Here is a 19,230-nt window from a genome sequence, read left to right as displayed (position 1 = left end):
TAACGAGAACAACTCAGGCGAAGAACACGTGGGGATCACGAGCTAACTTCGACAGATATAAATATTGCTGTTACTTCAGCACTCGCCACTATTTGTGAAACTAGCCGATTTGACCACGGTAAGTACATACCTATACACATGCCTGTAACTGTAGGCATTCCACGGCTTTTAAGACTGAGATTCTAAGCTTACTTTTACGTATACGATTACTAATCACCATCTTTATTAGTGAGTGAGTGAGTATGGTTTTACGCCGCTTTTAGCAATGTTCCGGCAATATCATGGCGGGGGACACCAGAAATGGGCTTCACACATTGTACTCATGTCGGGAATCGAACCTTGGTCTTCTGCGTGACGAACGCTTTAACCACTAGGCTACCCGACCGCCCCCAATCTTAATTAACATAGAATTAACATAGTATACACACCTATAAGTCACCTACAACCTGGGTATTCTGTATTCCGCTTGGTTGTAACATTGGCATTTACTGAGTGAGTGAGTATGGATAACGCACCTTCTAGCAATATTCCAGCAACATAACGGTAAGGGATTTGACATGTTGTACCCATGTGGGGTATCGAACCAGGTTCTCTACGTGACAAGCGAACGCTTTAACCTCTAGGCTACCCACCGCCCCATAGGAAGTTAGAGTGAGATTAATGCTGCAACATGTTCCTATTATTCACAAAGAGGTCGTAACCGATGTAGTTTCCAAACGCGATAGCTCCGTGCAATTAATCTTCAAAATGAACGTAACAAATGTTATATTTGGGATAACACTTTCTTAGTAAAGTACAGATTCTCGAACTTTTTGAGGGGCTGAGTCCCGTCCGGGATTCGAAACCACTCTTGCCAGAGTGAGGCACCTAATCGCCAGCACACAAAGTCAGCGATCTAACCCACTCAGCCACCGAGGCTTCCACAAAAATTAAAGTCCGACAACTGGTAGTCTAGATCCCGTACTTTGAGAACCCCTCTGACAAGTGTAAGACAAGTCAAAATGAACTATTCTGTTTCATTTACTGAAACGATAACTTGAACCATCCATCAAAATATGTAGATTCGCAGACGTTCCAGAAGATGGGGTGGGAGTATCCAGAACGAGATATACTTTTGCTACCATGGTCCCTAATTTCTTTTCTTCGGAACTGAGAAAGGATGTTTCTGCCGGTTTGTGTCATGTGATGGATTTTCATCCTGGACAGATGTTCCGCCTGGCGTTAGCTGCAGTGTTGTTGGGGGTGGCCTTGAGTTTTCGGGCTGAACTGGACACGGAGTGGGAGCTGTTCAAGGAGACCCACAATAAGCAGTACACCGCCAAGGAGGAGAAGTACAGGTAGGCATGCAGAGAGTAGACAGGCGCTGTGGGGACTGAAGCCAGATTGACAAAGGGTAGGCAGACGTGGACTAGGCAGCAGGAATCAGACACAGTGTGTCAGATACAGGACACTTGGATACGGAGTAGGCAGATATACGGTAGGCAATCAAAGGATGGCACTTATGGTGTAGATAGAAACAAGAAGACACGGAATTGCCAGACATGGGCTTGGGAGGAAAAAAGGGAAGGCAGATGTGGGATGAATTGAGGCAAGCAGACACAGAGTTAGAATACACAGGTAGTCAGACACAGAGTAAGCTTATTCGAGCTAGACAGAGGCAGCGAAAGCATAATCGAACTAGTCAGGCTCAGAGAAAGCATACATGAGCTAGTCAGATACAGAGTAAGCCTACACGAGCATGTCAGACACAGAGAAAGCATACACGAGCATGTCAGACACAGAGAAAGCATACATGAGCTAGTCAGACGCAGAGTTAGAATACACAGGTTGTCAGACGCAGAGTAAGTATATTCGAGGTGGACAGAGGCAGCGAAAGCATAAACGAGCTAGTCAGGCTCAGCGAAAGCATACATGAGCTAGTCCGACGCAGAGTAAGTATTACGCGGAGTAGTAGTCACATTGTGAACATACTCTGGGTAGTCAGACTAAGAGTAAGCATACACGATCCGGACGACACAAGCCTGGAGGATTGGGTCGGCAGAAACAGGGTCAAGTCACCTGAACGTTTTCACACTGACATCATGCTCAGTGAGGAAACGCATCAAGTAGTTTACAAGTACAGTATGTATGAACAGCCATTGTGAGTGAGTGATTGAGTTGGGGTCACAAGAATGTAGATCTACTGGACACGGGACAAACTGATGGACGGATGATAGTGGTGGACAAAGACTTTTCTATTTGTATGGTTACACTTTATCACCAATACTTGTTTTATGTATGATTATTTCATAAAATCTAAAACCTCACTTTAAATACCAATTATTTTCATATTCGAAGGCGCATCATTTTCGAGAAGAATGTCAACTACATCCAAACACACAATTTGGAGGCCGACGGGGGAGAGCACTCTTACAGACTTGGCGTCAATGAATACTCTGACATGGTACGTTCAGTAATATTTTGAAGGCAGAATATTGATCGTTTCTTACTAAGTTTGTTATGGTTTTGTGTAATCCCGGAACTAGTTCTGCTTGATCTTACGACATGGATATGAGGTGAAACAGGGTTTACAAATGGTAAATCAGGTCGAAAAGTTAATTTGTCATTGAATGGATCGTTAACATTATACGTCAAACACTTAATGCTCATTTTTAAGTGGGACAATGCCCCACGTTCTAGTGACCATTTTCCTCAGTGATCTTGCCCCCGTAGAGCTGCTGGGTTAGAATTGGTCCGAAGGAATCAATAGTGGTCGTAAAAGGCGACGAAATGGGTCGGGTGGTCATTCTCCGTGTATCGTACAGCGTGGATCCTTGCACACACTACTGAACACTGGATTGTCTGGTCAAAACTTGGTTAGTTGTAGGCCGCCATCATATAGCTGCTGAGTGCGGTTTTAGAAAAAAAAAAAAAAAATCTTGTAATATGCCCTGAATGACATCTTCACTTCTGTCACTTTGTAATTGGAGAAATGATGAACTCGTGAACTGAAATACATAATACAACAATTAGAAGATGCTGTTGAACAGAAGGTGCTTCAGCGACCTGAATCAGGATTTCCTAGGACTGCCAATAATCCCGAGGTTAGTCTCCCTTTAACAATAATGTCTGTGGTTGTCCTCCCCAGTCACACAAGGAGTTTATTACCATGATGAACGGCTACCGTATGGAATTGAAGAAACCAAGCCATAGAGTGTACAAAAACAACTCTGTCGGCGCCCTCCCCACCCACGTCGACTGGAGAACCAAGGGCTACGTCACCCCCGTGAAGAACCAGGTGGGTGCCGTCAATAAAACATACCTGAGAGAAATAGTATTATCCTATGAGGTTATATTTTGTCTTGGATGAATGACAAGAACAGAATTAAGGCATCTGCGTATTACGATTCTAGGTTCTGGCATGTTTCGAAGTAAAAGTTACTGCTTTTAACACTGCAACATGCAAGCAAAAGGTTATATAGTGTAACAGAACACTGAGATGTACCCTCCTCCTCAGAAACAATGTGGTTCCTGCTGGGCCTTCTCCTCTACTGGATCACTTGAGGGACAACACTTCAAGAAGGCGGGCAAACTGGTGTCCCTGTCAGAACAGAACCTGGTCGATTGTTCCAAGAAAGAAGGTGAATAAATGTGTGAGAGCTGTTATCTTGAATCAGCACTGTTGTCCAAACCGGTGTCTCACTTTGTTGAAATTATTGGTTCTTCCTTCTTAGCCTGGTCAAGCTAGGTAATCAACTCAACCATGGAATCTCCTGCAGGCACCAATCGTCTTTTACTCTGTCCAGTCAGCTATCAAAATGAGTCAGTTACCGTGCAACTTGTGTAGACACGGACATCAACCTCTCCTCTCTCTGTTCCAGGCAACATGGGGTGTGAAGGTGGTTTGATGGACCAGGCCTTCAAGTACATCAAGGTCAACAAGGGTATTGATACTGAGGCCAGCTATCCATACAAAGCAAAGGTAAGAGCATTTGTCTACAGATTATATATAATGTCAGTGAGAAGACGCATAAATTGAGCTATATATTGAAACGTATTCGGAAAACAGCTTCTTAAGTGACCCTTTTCTGATAGTTACATTGATATAACCAACACCAAGGGTAGAATCAGTCACTTCCTTGATTTGGCCTTATTCTTTCAACATATCTGCAAATAATAGCCAAAGCACTTTCCACAATATATTTGTTGTCCATTATGAAACTTAATAGAATGCCGCTTTCTTCGTACTGTTTTCAGAATGGAAAATGCCACTTCAAGCGTGCCGATGTTGGTGCAACCGACACTGGCGCTGTCGATATCAAGGAGGACTCAGAGGAGTCCCTCCAGCACGCCGTGGCTCAAGTGGGCCCCATTGCTGTCGCCATCGACGCCGGTCACCCATCGTTCCAGAGTTACAAGAGCGGAGTTTATGATGAGAAGAAATGCAGCTCCAAGAGGCTTGACCACGGTGTCCTTGCAGTAGGATACGGTGCTGAGGGCAGCAAGGACTACTGGTTGGTGAAGAACAGGTGCGTGGTGAAAGCTAACTGCTCATGAGATATTATGTTATATTAGTATTAGTATATTTATTAGTTTAAACTTAGGCTTTACTTGGTTTCTTCCTTCACATGTTAGTGGAATTGCACTTGCCCAGATGAGGTGTATGCAATATCCAATTCAGTTGCTCACAGTTTGATGCAAGTGTAGATAGTAAGCCCGAGAATGTGTTGAGGAAAAGTAAAAATCCAATGATGGCTGTCCTCACTCAAATAGTAACATTTGAAGGCTATAATTCGGAACCAGTTCTCAATGCTTCAGTTATGCAACAAATTGAAACTTAATAAAACTGAGAGAAAATGTAAATATAGTAAACAGAGTAAACAATTTGGCTTGTTCAAGTAGGACTAAGAGCAACTTCTTAGGACCAGTGAAAAAAGGTTAACTCAAGTCCTCTTAGACGATTTTCCAAGACTGGTGGTTTAGTGTTGCGAGAAGTGAAGGTGTACATATTTATGTTGCAGCTGGGGCGAGACCTGGGGAATGAAGGGATACATCATGATGTCCAGGAACAAGAAGAACCAGTGCGGTATCGCCACCCAGGCCAGCTACCCAACAGTCTAAACAACATGCCTGTTAAATCCGGTCTCACTCAGATCTCATCTCAGGACACTGCGAGATCTCGTCGTGGATACATGTGTTCTTGTTTGCACATTTTTGTCTGTCATGTGTAGACTGCAAGTTTATATGTAAATAAAATATGTTTTAGTAATAATTCAGTGTTGGTCATTATCGGCACATCCGTTTGGTTCTTTCTCGTTAATGGAGTTATTATCCCCCGCCACGAAAAGGAAGGGGAATATAGGAACGGGTGCTGTCCGTCCGTCCGTCACGTTTCGTTTCCGAAGCAGAACTCAAAAGCCATGAGAGATATCTTAATCAAACTTGGCACACAGATAGGTCGAGTGGTAAACACTTTACTTTATAAAAATTTGGAATTTTTGAAAAATATTTTTTTCGAGTTTCCATGGCAACGACTCGGACTTAGACTGAAAATGGCGGTAGTGTTCGTTTCCGGGATAATCCCTTGCACACAACCGGACATGTCATATTGTCGGGGGATATGAGCAGTACATGCTTGTTGGCATTTGATCTGGGGCATTGCTTCGGAAAGCAAGTGTTAGAAGAAAGTGGGAATGACTAAAGGTAGTCCAAGCTATCCATCATAGCTGTCCCAGACAATCTAGTCATTGACATCATGAGAATCGATCTACGCAATTGGAATACGATGACATGCATCAACATATCCAGTGAGTCTGACCATCCGATCCCGTTAGTGGAGTCTTATGACAATCGTAGTGCCTTTTACGAGCAGGGGCGGTCGGGTAGCCTAGTGGTTAAAGCGCTCGCTCGTCACGCCGAAGAACCGGGTTCGATTCGCGACATGGGTACAATGTGTGAAGCCCATTTCTGGTAACCTCTCCCCCCCCCCCCCCCCCCCCCCCCCAATTATATTGGTGGAATATTACTAAAAGAAGCGTAAAACCATACTCGCTAACTCACTACAGCGAGCATGGGTTGCTGAAGACCTATTCTCAAAAGAGAATAGTATTGCAAGGGGATGGGTGTTGTTGTATGATATTAGTCATGGCTTACCATGGTGCTGCGAAGTACATACAGTACACATCGGTTATAACGAACACGCTTATAACGAACTGACGGATATAACGAACCTACTTTTTTGGTCCCGACTATTTGCTGTTGTTATACTGTATATATGCTTGGATATATCATAATATTATACACATCTACGTAAGCCAAACAGCGATATCATGTACCCCAAGACTGCTTGTACTTGGCTTGTATGTCACTACAGACCAAAGAGTCTGTTAATAAACTGAAACTGTGGTAACAAGAATAAGAGTCTGTACATGTTGTCTTACTGAGCAGAAAGCACTATATATAACGACAACCTGGAAATAGTCGTTGATGGCCCTGAAAACCAGCGTCGTTCGGTGTTTAAAACAGGCTATCTACAGAACCAGCCATCACCAACGTTGTTGATAGCGTGGGCGATAATACACTCAGGTCACAAGGACACACAATCAACACGGTCACTGACTGCACCCACCCAGTCCTCCTTTCGCCCCTCGGCCCCTGAAGATCCGGGGTAGAATAGGTCTTCAGCAACCCATGCTTGCCGTAAACGGCGACTATGCTTGTCGTAAAAGGCGACTAACAGGATCAGGTGGTCAGGCTCACTGACTTGGTTGATGCACGTCATCGATCTCAATTGCGTGGATCGATGCTCACGATGTCATTCACTAGATTTTCTGGTCCTGACTCGATTATTTACAGACAGCCGTCCCATAGCCGGAATATTGCTGAGTGTGCGGCGTTAACAACAAACAAATCAAATCAAATCCTTTTGCCTCCCCCGAATCTGTTCCTCAATCATTCAAAATTTCAGGTTTGTGGAAATGATGGAGCCGACACGGATGCATATATATTAATTGTTTTAATCATCTCAAAATTGTGCAAAGCCTTTCTATGAGTATTGCCTTTTAATCATGTGTTCTTGACCTCAACAAACGTCCATTCAACCGGAGGATATGTACGAGAGATAACGAAGCTAAATTTTGACAATATCCTGTCATAAAAGCTCATGTATGAATTTATACCTCAGTTATACAGTACACATCGGTTATAACGAACACGCTTATAACGAACTGACGGATATAACGAACCTACTTTTTTGGTCCCGACTATTTGCTGTTGTTATACTGTATATATGCTTATAACGAACTACGATTATAACGAACTAAAATCAGTAGTCCCTTTGAGTTCGTTATAACCGTACTTTACTGTATGTGGTTACCTTCACCTATAAAAATAAGACACACGTGCCTGAACATTCACCTCGACATGATAAGGGTTATGTCAGGTAAATCATACAGTAAACTACGCTTATAACGAACACGCTTATAACGAGCTGGCGGATATAACGAACTTACCTTTTTGTCCCGACTATTTGCTGTAGTTATGCTGTATATATGCTTATAATGAACTACGGTAATAACGAACTAAAATTAGTGGTCCTTTGAGTTCGTTATAACCGTAGTTTACTGTATATGCAGTGTATACAAAATGGGATATTTAACTGATTTCACACAACCAAATGTTAACAACGTTTTTTTTTAATTATATTCAACATGTATATGCCGCACTTGTCCGGGTACTAGTATCTGTTCAAAAGCGGTTAAGTTGTTCCCCGACCAGTGGATCGATTTGCTTTCTAGTTATCATTCTCAACTCCCTGGGAAGTATACAACCCAGCTACCTACGGGCGTTAGTGGGTTTTTGCATCCACCTCACCTATCGGGTACCCATTCCCTGCTGGGTGAACAGAGGCACATTTGGACTGTCACTTGACCAGGGTGACACCACACGTTGTGACACTTGTGTTTTGGGTGTATGGATGTATTCGTGTTTCCACCATCTAGTCATCTACCATCGGATGAGTGGGTTCTTTTGAGTGCACGGGATGAATATACTGTTCACTAGGGGTAGCGACGACCACTGTAAACATTGATGTACAAAATGTCCGTACGAGCCAATTTCTATTTTTCAACACATTTTCACTGACAATATTGCTTAAACCCTCCACCCATTGGCCAACATCTACATACCTACAGATTATTTGCTGTGATTGGTTGGTTGGTTTGTTGTTTTACGCCGCACTCAGCAATATTCCAGCTATATGACGGCATTATGTAAATAATCGAGTCTGGACCCGACAATCCAGTGGTTGATATCATGAGCAGCAGTCCTCACAATTGGGATCGATGACATGCATCAACCAAGTCAGCGAGCCTGACAACCCGATCCCGTTAGTCGCCTCTTACGACAAGCATAGTCGCCTTTTACGGCAAGCATGGGTTGCTGAAGACTATTCTACCCCGGATCTTCACGGGTCGTATTTGCTGTGTAACCGAATTAAGCATTTAATGACATACATTATATTGTGTACTATAATTCTATATACACGACTTAGTAATATGCTTTTGTCTGATGACTTATCTCTCATGGGTCAAAGATGGCAAGAACTGTCAGACATATTTGGTTTTCGACAATTACGTCCTTCTATGCTCGTTTTATGCTAGTCTCTCTCCCAGACCCTAGAGAATACAATTGAAAAACGAGTCCAACTCAAGTCTAGTATGATTTGGCATCTCTAGATTGCGCTTGGCTCCATTTGGAAATTGATTATTTTTTTATTTTGTAGATATATATGCTCTCTCACACACACACGAGCGCGTAGCCGAGATGGGGTCTTTTCGTGATGTAGGGTCATGTCTTGGCTGTATGACCCCACCGCGGCAGAAAATATGTTTCGACACACCCATTTTGAAAAACGCTCCTACGTGCCTGTTAACATATTATAGAAACATGATATCAATACTTTCAGTAGTTCTGAACAAAGAGTTTAATTTTGATCACTAACGGACTTTATATTGGTAGAAACAACTAAAGATGAGAGCAAATGCTATAGAAATTCATCTCCAGTATGGCTACTGTGGGGACCATGCCGAAAAGAAACTGAAAGAAATTGTACATTCAGATTAGGGAAGTTCAAATTCAAGGACTTTAAGGTTTCGAAGGAGATGTAATGAATGTAAATATTTTAAAGAGCGCATGTAGAATTGATTGGTCACACGCCGGACAGTGCATCACCAGCTCAGTCGAACTTTCAGTTCAGTAGAAAATACAATTGAATGATAATGCGACAAAGAATTAACTTTAACAAGTTTATTTTTGTGAAACAACAATATCACAGCAACAATCTCATGTGCAACAGAATATATTTAACTTCTGAAAGGACGGCACGGGGGTGCTCTACCCCACTTTGCCTAAACACCCCGCGTCAACCTGTGTCAGTCCCGCTGCTGGGGTCGTCGTTGTGGGTACAGACACTACAGAAAGATGGTGGTACTTTTATGCACACAGAGATACCCATGGTACATTTGTACGTACAGAAAGATATCAGTGGTACTTTTAAGCACACAGAGAGTACCTGGGGAAGAGTTGACTATACAGAACAACACCCGAGTTACATTTGTGTCACCTTTGCTGTCAATCCATGGTTAATTTCTTAACTTGTATCGGTATTAAAAATCCTGGATCGGCCTCACCGTGTAAAACTGGTTTGCAATCAAGTCAACTGGTAACTGCTAGACCGACATGCATCACAACATTTGATTAACGTGTTTAATGAAATGAATCAATCTTCGGACCACTGCCAATTGGCCCATGTCCCGTCCTACTTGAACTGTTGAGGTCAATGACCTATTACATGGTTATAACACTGTTCTCAAACATTGTTAATGCACAAATGTTATGGGTATTTCTCATATTAATGAACAGTCTATATGGAGAAACAGAGAATCTCACCCTTGTGTCTGTTGAGATAAATATACCAACACTGGTCGATAAAAGTTTAAAACATGCCTCGGAGTTTTATACTTTAATAGACAAGATTCTATTTATCATCCAAAATTATTTCCCGACTTGTTTAGTTAGTAAACCGTCTGTGAAGATCCGGATGGAATATAGGTCTTCAGCAACCCATGCTTGCCGTAAAAGGCGACTACGTTTCTCGTAAGAGGAGACTAACGGGATCGGGTTGTCAGGCACGCTGACTTGTTTGATGCATGTCATCGTATCTCAATTTCGTGGATCGATGCTCATGATATCAATTACTGGATTGTCTGGTCCAGACTCGATTACTTACATAATGTCGTCATACAGCTGCATTATTGCTGAGTGCGGCATTAAACTACAAACAAACAAACAGTTTGTAAAGAGTTATAACCAGAGTTATAAAAACTGTAAAAAGACTGTAAAAATGACAGCTAAACAGCTACAGTGGCAGAGAGATTAGTGATGTAATTTGATTCTCATGCCCTGGTAACCAATGTCATCACAATGGTCTGCAAAGCATTGTGTTGCAATTTCATAGTTGTGATATCCCAGGAGATATAGCTTGATCTCATCCAAGCCATATCTCCTGTGGAAGCCAGTTGGGGATGATAAAACAGTGTATTATTTGACAATGGTTCACTTCCTTGACCCTGTTATGCCTTTTCTATTTGTGTGTTTAATGATGCTCAACATCAGAAAAAGTGGTAGGCCAGAAAAAAACAGCATTTAGTTAAGGGAGCAACTGATAAGTTGTCAATTCAAAACTGGTTAGAAGACACAAATTATGAACGTCTTACCATAAACAAAACGTTATGAGAACATAATCTCCTTCTTCAGACAAACTAGACACAAAACAGGGAACACCACCTCCATTCAACATTTGATGCACCTACAGTATAATCTATTATCAGGTGCACGACTCCTCAAATCCTGTCCAATACTCCAAAAAACAAAGACAAAAACACACTAAAATATTGCACTCTGGACTACAAACAGTCGTCCTGTTACTGATGAACACATTCTGAGATAGAGCTCCTAAACTTTGTCATGGTGCATATCATATATACTGAACAAATAATGTTGGGGATCATGAATATTGTCAGGGATAATTGTGTGCTCAGTCTTCACAACAAAAATATCCCCATAATGATTGTGATCCCGAACTTTTGTGTTCAGAATATTACCGATCTGCTGACCATGGCAAGTACCTGGGAAAATTAAAATGACTTTTAAAAATATATTTTTTAACACTTGACTGAGCCTTGTGTCTCTATAAGATACAAAGGATAAAAACGTTGGAGTATATAATATAAAATATAACAAAAGTTCATTATTCTGATAAACTGAACAAAAATATGGCATGAGATCCTTTGACACTCGCTCGAAAGTTTGTATAACAAAATCAAGAAATTTACAATCAAACTTTAAATAGTTTTTGACCGACCCACTGTAAGAGCGATGTTTTTAAGGGTGACTAAACAAACTGTTCAATAGGTATTTAAGGGCCCTTTTCGCCAACAGTATACTCATGAATTAACTTTTATTGCCACTGGTAATAGCTACCTTTGAGCCCAGAAATTCCACTCAGTACGGCAAGGATGGAAACTGGACTTTTACAGCCAGTTATAATTAAGTCTCTTGCCTCATGAAGATGGTTTTATGCTGTCCTTGCCACTTATGACCTGATATGTATAAATTAAGAAATCTTTGAATATCTCCAAAAGTTATTTCTATCACTATGAACGCAGATGTGTTCATGTCAGAAATAAAAATACCTTGATCATGTCAAAAATAATCGGCTGTAAACTGACATTAAGTAACATATGTTGGTCCAAAGGATGATGCATAATCTTGGATGTTTATTACATAAATGGTGACACCCACATGCATTTTATGGTACTGAAAACCATGACTCTTTATCAGGATGAGATTCGAGCCCATGATCGTAAAGTTCTGGCACACCTGTAAACAGCCGACTGATGTGCCTAGGGCAACCTGTGTATCAAGCAAGTAAGGGCTAGGTGAACCAATAGCTAATGGCATGAGCAAAGCCCTACACTGTCAAGACTGATGACGCAATATGCCATGTTACACATTGTAACCACCGATTCCTCATTTTAGTCTGCTCTTACATTAAATATGTTGTACTGAAGATCTATTTGTCAACAGACAACTACACACAAGAGATATGGTTTATGCAGTTATCTCCCCTGATGCTGTCTTACTACAGAGAGAATTCATACAGTCCAATAAGGTTTGGTGCATAGATGATGCTACAGGTGAAGACATCCTGAACAAGTTCATAATTACTTAGACAAATATTAGACAATAACTTTCAGTAAGTTCTTAAAACTTCTTCCTTACAGTGAAATGGTTCAAACCTTCCCCCTATGAAACCTGTTCATCAATAAAGAAACGTACTTGTGTGTGTACCCAAAAAGGTCATTTTCACCTGAGCACCATGTCAAGACATTATTGAAGTTGGTGATGCATAGTACCATCTAATACAATCAGACAAAAGACTCATGTCATCATCTGCGTGTGTCATCATCTGTGTATACCATCATCTGGGTGTCATCTATGTATGTCATCATATGTGTATGTCATCATCTGTGTATGTCATCTGTGTATCTCATCAACTATGAGTGTCATCATCTGTGTATGTCATCATCTGTTTATGTCATGATCTGTTTGTGTCATGATCTGTGTGTCATGATCTGTGTGTCATCATCTGTGTATGTCATCATCTGTGTATGTCATCATCTGTGTGTGTCATCATCTGTGTGTTATCATCTGTGTGTATCATCATCTGTGTGTGTCATCATCTGTGTATGTCATCATCTGTTTATGTCATGATCTGTTTGTGTCATGATCTGTGTCATGATCTGTGTGTTATGATCTGTGTATGTCATCATCTGTATATGTCATCATCTGTGTGTGTCATCATCTGTGTAAGTCATCAACTGTGTGTGTCATCTATGTATGTCATCAACTGTGTATCTCATCAACTGTGGGTGTCATCTATGTATGTCATCAACTGTGTGTGTCATCATCTGTGTATGTCATCATCTGTTTATGTCATCATCTGTTTATGTCATCAACTGTGTGTGTCATCATCTGTGTAAGTCATCATGTGTGTGTCATCATCTGTGTATGTCATCATCCGTGTATCATCTGTGTGTTCAATCTGTGTATGTCATCAACTGTGTGTGTCATCTATGTATGTCATCAACTGTGTGTGTCATCATCTGTGTATGTCATCAACTGTGTGTGTCATCATCTGTGTATGTCATCGACTGTGTGTGTCATCATCTGTGTGTCATCTGTGTATGTCATCATCCGTGTATCATCTGTGTATGTCATCTGTGTGTTCAATCTGTGTATGTCATCTGTGTGTTCAATCTGTGTGTGTCATCATCTGTGTATGTCATGATATGCTAGGTAGTCTAGCAATGTGCTGGGTAGACACAGGGTGTCCAGCCTCCTCAGGCGGTCAGCCCGACTCAAAGTGTGGTGGACGCACAGTCTGCTGCTGGACTTTAGACTGCGGGGCTCCTCTGAAACAGTGAGTAATTGCATGTTGTTTAATATAACAGTCAGCAATATTACAGTTGTAAACATAAGGCTGGACAAGGTAAACCAGTGACTGAAAGCACGAGCAATGATCCATGGGGAACAATGACAAGTTACAATGCATTTTAGTCAACTAACATAGGTTACTGAGGACCAAATCTTCCCCAGAATCACCACTGGAACTCTCTGCAACTGAGACAGCTGATTCCTGCAGCTGTCAACAGTCATATCACAACAACTGGTAAATAATGGAGTCTGGTTTATACTGCAGTCAACAGCCATATCACTACAACTGGTACATAACTGAGCCTGGTGAAAACAAACCAGTGAATGGTAGCTTGAACATTGACTATTGAACACAACAAGCCAAGTCACACACTTTCGTAATTTATTCCCTAGGGTCTGGAAGACAGACTGTTGGGTGTCTTTTGAAATGAAATATATCAATATAAATCGATAAATGTAAAAAACTGACATCCTGCACAGACAAAAGTGATGGAGTGAGTTGGGTCAAATGAAGCTTTGAACATTATTTCAGTTACATCACTGGTGTACTACTTAGTATAACATATGAGAAAGGCTTTGGTACTGAAAAACACATGGGATGTGATTCATATGAACCTTTATTAATTGTCCTGACATCCTAACATGCCTAAGGGATGTAACTCTTGCAGCACCTCAATTCACTTAGGCACCTGTGCCTCCTGAACAGACAAGGAGCCCTGAATGTCCCAGAGATTGTCATCAATAAATTCCATGAGAATAATTCATTTTTTGGAGAAAGAATATGTGTGTGGAGTGCATACCTCGTATTGTGGAGAAGTATTGAAGGACTCTGTGTCTCTCCTCCTCAGGGTATCCAGACAAGTCATAGAGCCAGGGAAACTTGCCGTGATTGTCTCTGGTGTACACGGACACTCCGAACTCATACAGCAGCTGCAGGAACCCCACTGCACACCTCTGCTTCACTGCGACGTGATACAAGGGAGCTGCCTCCCGTGTACTGCTCTGTGCGTTGGCACCAGCCCGCAGAAGGAGTTTGACACATTCAAACTGTTGGTATGCTACGGCTATCTGGAGGGGATCCATGCTGAATGGACGAAAAACTCGGACATTCTGACACGTCACATTTGCACCAAATTGTATCAAGATCTGAAAAAAAGCAGTTCTTATACATGTATTCTTACACTTGCTTGCTTGATAACAGTGTTAGAACCTACACCGAAACATCGTTCTTAATTGTAATAAAGATGTTGTTCATCCATAAATCGTATCCTTACTATGTATTACGTTTGTTTGTTGATTAAGAATGCATTCAGCAATATTCATGATATTCCAACCATATGCATGATATGACAAGGCCTGGAAATAGGTTTGGATCAGTGATTGATACTATATGCAGCAATCCACATTATTAGGGGAAGATAACACACAATCAACCATGTCACCGAAGTCAGACAGCAGAATACATTAAGTTGCCTCTTACAAGAGTAAGTTGCGAAGGAGCTATTCAGCCTTACCGTCTTCCCAAGGCAAGGACATTAACTGACTGAGTCCAGTTTCCACCCTTGCCAAACTAAGCTGGCATTTCTGTGCGCGATCATAGCCACCAGTGGCTATTACGAGTTATGTCCCTTCCATCATGTCTATATCCCTCCTATTGATCAGATTAGACCTCACATTCACTTGCATTTGCTTCAAACAAAATGGCGGCACCCACTCCAGACAATATGATCGCTATTCAAGATCTAAATTGTAATAAAACGGGCCTTACCTTGCAAAGTGCATCAAATCACTTGAGCACCTTGATTAAAAATATGAAAAGATTTGGAAAATATCGGTCGACGCCCAGGTGGCAGTACACATGCTTTGCAAATCCTGCAGTCCACCGAAATCTCCACGTTAAAATCCATATAGTTCATGGGTAGAAACTGGGTGTTTATTGTCAGTTAACTCCCTTCCCTTTTAAACAGCAAAAATTACATTATATGTGACCCCCCCAGGAGAAAAGGGACCTTATGGGTGCTGCGATACAATTGTGCTGTGACGTCATAAAGATGTTTGACGTCAACTTACATCAGTTAATATAGTGAGTGAGTGAGTTTGGTTTAACGCCGCTTTTAACATTATTCCGGTTATATCACGGCGTGCCAGCTTAATGTGGGAGGAAAGCCTGAAGTGATGCAGGTCTCCCACGTTTATCACTTCGGTGAAACCCATGAGCACTGGTATGGTGATGACAAACCTAGAAACACAATCGGGGCGAACCGGGATTCGAACCCACAATCATACGTTTCTGGCGTGCCCAAAGGACGAAACTCTGCACAGCGAATCGCGGTACATTAGACGACTGGGCCACCCGTGCCCCCCCCCGTGAATATAGCCATGTGTGATGTCACGTATCTCTGTCATAAATATGAATTGAAGCTTGTGAATTGTATTTTTGTGTACCGAAAATGCTGTAGTTCTAAAATATAATGAAAAGTCAAAATGTGACTTTTCCTCCATAAGGTCCCTAATCTCATGGTTGGTCACATATATATATATATGGTGATTAAGGGGCTGTGTGAGTTATTCATAATATTATGACTGCCTACAGTAACATTAAACATTGTGGGTAGCTTGACCAATACAATAAGAAGGGTGACCATTACTACAAAGCAAGGAGGTCATTTTCAAAGGTCCTGTAGGATCTTTAATTAGAGAATTATCTTACCTTGACCATGACCAGGAAGCCATTCATGGCAGCTGTGTAGAGGGGCGTGGCAACATTCTCCTCGCTGCCTTCGGGGTTTGCTCCATGCTGGAGGAGAAGGAGAGCACAGTCACAATGGTTGTTCTTCACTGCTACAAACAATGGCGTCTGACCTTTCACATCAGAGATATCGATGGACGCCCCAGCCTCGAGTAAGATTCTTGATGACTCCACATGGCCACCTGAATACAATAAATCTTTCTCAATAAATTATTCACAGAAACCAGTGTTAGAAATTGGCAAATTAGAACTGTAAGCGGTAGAAATTTGTCATTTTTCAAGGACTGGTGGACTAAAAATGTTAGTTTCTACTGGAAACTGAAAAAGGTTCAGAGTTTTAATATATTTTTCATAAATGAGTAGTAGTTACAGGAAATAGATCTCACAGCAGGTATTTGAATGTCTAACCTTGGAGGCTGTGTGTCCACTCATCTCGGTGGGGAATTGTATTAATTTACTGCTTTCCTTTTAGTTTTCATTACTTGCTCTACAGGTTGATAATATCAAAGAATACAAGTTTGTGCTATATACAGCTGCCAAGACACCCAGATCATACATACTGGGACACCCATTTCATACATACTGGGACACCCATATCATACACACTGGGACACCCATATCATACATACTGGGACACCCATATCATACACACTGGGACGGGACAACAAATTGTTGTTAAATGATAAATGAAGGGTCAAACATGGTTTTCAAGCGTCAATTATCCCCATCCTAATTCAGTGGGAAGTCTTGTGTGTTTTATTAAGTTTATCATGGTACAATTTGTATCTGTTTATCTAAAACATACAAATGGCAGGAGTTGCAAATCAATGTCACTGAACATGTTAAATATAAAATCTCAGCGTGTGTTGTCTCAATACAAAATGTTGCGTTATGCATATCTCCCAGTAAGTGGATCCACATGAATAAGTAGCTTGGTTTTTCTTCAGCCTTGTAGAATACGATTGGTCTTAAACAATGATATTTCCAATTATGTATACATATTTACAATATAGATCTAAGCTACATTACTGTGGTGGACTGGTGAAGATCCTTGCTTTTAGTTAGAGGCAACTAACGCGATCGGGTGGTCAAGCTCGCTTACTTGGTTTTTTTATGTATACTCGGACCCCATGGTACCGCGGCATTCATCGTATCGCGGCATTTGTGATTTCCGATAGTTCACGCGGGACATGCCTCTAAGCGGCTGTCTATTAATGCAAATCGGTAACTAGGAAGTGCTCACTTCGTAAACAATTTCAATTTCCTCGGAATGTTCCGTCTGCTGAATGTAAGGAGTTATTAATCCGTTGATACATATTTCTGGCATCTGTTGTAATATTGCCTTACCCCCATCTATCAATGGCCAACGATTTAACCCGCAGTTCCACAAGAAAACTTTCTCTATCGACCTGAACTAGATCATCTGCATATTCATGGCGACTAATGAGGTAACGGAAGTTACGTAGTACGCACATTTTTTCCCCGCTCTGTGCCAAGAATCTATTGGGATATCATAAGGGCCATAATGCCAAACTTAGAAATACGTTCTTCACTAGTAATCAAAACATAAATACATACTTTGGGCATACTAGGAGTGCTTTTTATATATTTATTGTTGACTTTTAACATTTTTCCATTTTGTGACAAATTATTGTCATCCAATATTTTTTAGACAATCTTAAAATATCATTTCTGATATTTTGTTGTTGACTGATAAAAATATTTTTCTCTTACTTTTCGGTAAAAATGCTTTGAATACCTATTGCTGATAACACATTTAGAATTTTACTTGTGCTGTCTTTGCACTTGTCTGGACAAATCAGTTGGTAGAATTATGTCCTCTTTTTGTCCAATTCGGACCTCCATACACAACTTTTCTCTGTTCTCTCCCTTGTCAAACAGAGCGCACGCCCGGCTTTTACTCGTAGTTACTAATGTAAATAATTAACTTTTATCAGTAAAATATGCATTGTTTGATAACATGAATGATATCTGATACAGAGAACACGAATAATCATAAAGGTTAGTGAGTGCATTTTGTTCCGTTTAGTGTTCATGACAAGTACCGCGATACCCCGAGGTTGCAGGCTATGTCATCTTATCCCATTTGAGTGGATCGATGCTCATGATGTCAATCACTGGATTGTCAGGTCGAGATTTAATTATTTAATTGCTGAGTGCGCCGTTAAACAACAAACAAACAAATTTACTGTGGTGGATCTGAGTGATTGAGTGAGTGAGTTTGGTTTTACGCCGCTTTTAGCAATATTCCAGCAATATCACGGCGGGGGACACCAGAAATGGGCTTCACACATTGTACCCATGGTGGATCTGAAGTCACATTGACATACAGTGAACGAGGGGCCTAGAGCAAGTTTTGTAGGAATGCTACAGTTTGTAATATTATACCGGTGGCGGCCAGTCTGAGCGGTGTACATCCCAAATGATTCCTTTTGTCAATCTGGTCTTTGTAAACGTCCTGTGTGATCAGTTTCCGGAGGGAGAGTGTATCCCCGCAATGCGCACTCTCGTGCAGCTCCGAATCCGCCGTCTGAAACTGACAGTCATAGAAGCGCGCAGCAATAGCATGGCTGATCATCCAGACCGCACAATTTGTCGGCAGTCTAATAAATGTCGGGACAGTTGGCTCGTTGAAATGTAACCACAAGCGAAGACATTAACGTTGTTTACTTTTCGATATGCGAAAGCTATGCATACTCAGTACAGCGGGTTGACAATCCAGTATGTGCTTCGAGCATGCGAAGGTATTCGCAACCGTCGCTGCGAGGAGCTACAGCTGTTGTAGAGTTACCTCCCCTTTTTCAGATTAGGTGAAACGTCGTAAAATATTGGGTTCTGTACCATTCCATACGTGACCAACTCGTGTTATTCCGGGACAAGCCGAATAGCTGCTTGCAGGTTACGGAAAGGGGCGAGTGGTGACG

At 41.5% G+C, this 19,230-nt stretch overlaps 2 protein-coding genes across 2 annotated transcripts; one reads left to right on the top strand and one right to left on the bottom strand.

Annotated features, from left to right (window-relative positions):
- On the top strand, nucleotides 1-5,251 carry LOC139463845 (cathepsin L-like). Its single transcript, XM_071245217.1, has 8 exons — nucleotides 1-118; nucleotides 1,207-1,337; nucleotides 2,338-2,443; nucleotides 3,128-3,277; nucleotides 3,497-3,620; nucleotides 3,861-3,961; nucleotides 4,237-4,508; nucleotides 5,001-5,251. The coding sequence occupies exons 2-8, from the start codon at nucleotides 1,207-1,209 to the stop codon at nucleotides 5,098-5,100; spliced, it is 984 nt and encodes a 327-aa protein (XP_071101318.1). The 5' UTR covers nucleotides 1-118; the 3' UTR covers nucleotides 5,101-5,251.
- A 4,044-nt stretch (nucleotides 5,252-9,295) lies between these two features.
- On the bottom strand, nucleotides 9,296-18,977 carry LOC139463844 (ankyrin repeat and SOCS box protein 1-like). The gene is made up of 4 exons (XM_071245216.1): nucleotides 18,695-18,977; nucleotides 16,247-16,467; nucleotides 14,337-14,682; nucleotides 9,296-13,514 (listed from the first exon to the last, which is right to left on the bottom strand). Exons 1-4 carry the CDS (start codon nucleotides 18,882-18,884, stop codon nucleotides 13,372-13,374), a joined length of 900 nt encoding a protein of 299 aa, XP_071101317.1. The 5' UTR covers nucleotides 18,885-18,977; the 3' UTR covers nucleotides 9,296-13,371.
- Between the last annotated feature and the right edge of the window lie 253 nt (nucleotides 18,978-19,230).

The sequence above is a fragment of the Haliotis cracherodii genome, unplaced genomic scaffold (assembly GCF_022045235.1).
Source record: "Haliotis cracherodii isolate W230 unplaced genomic scaffold, xgHalCrac1.p SCAF_16, whole genome shotgun sequence".
In the NCBI taxonomy this organism is placed as follows: Eukaryota; Metazoa; Mollusca; class Gastropoda; order Lepetellida; family Haliotidae; genus Haliotis; species Haliotis cracherodii.
Note: the sequence above shows the minus strand (reverse complement) of the source record. Positions and strands in the feature narration are given on the sequence as shown.

What these genes read in the sequence shown, in the direction of transcription:
- LOC139463844 (XM_071245216.1), bottom strand. Translation starts at nt 18,884, where the DNA reads ATGATCAGCCATGCTATTGCTGCGCGCTTCTATGACTGTCAGTTTCAG. An exon ending in GCTCAGACTGGCCGCCACCG is followed by an intron (nt 16,468 to 18,694) that starts GTATAATATTAC and finishes TATTGTATTCAG; the next exon opens with GTGGCCATGTGGAGTCATCA. An exon ending in ATACTTCTCCACAATACGAG is followed by an intron (nt 13,515 to 14,336) that starts GTATGCACTCCA and finishes TCACTGTTTCAG; the next exon opens with AGGAGCCCCGCAGTCTAAAG.
- LOC139463845 (XM_071245217.1), top strand. Translation starts at nt 1,207, where the DNA reads ATGTTCCGCCTGGCGTTAGCTGCAGTGTTGTTGGGGGTGGCCTTGAGT. An exon ending in TCAATGAATACTCTGACATG is followed by an intron (nt 2,444 to 3,127) that starts GTACGTTCAGTA and finishes TGTCCTCCCCAG; the next exon opens with TCACACAAGGAGTTTATTAC. An exon ending in TACTGGTTGGTGAAGAACAG is followed by an intron (nt 4,509 to 5,000) that starts GTGCGTGGTGAA and finishes TTTATGTTGCAG; the next exon opens with CTGGGGCGAGACCTGGGGAA.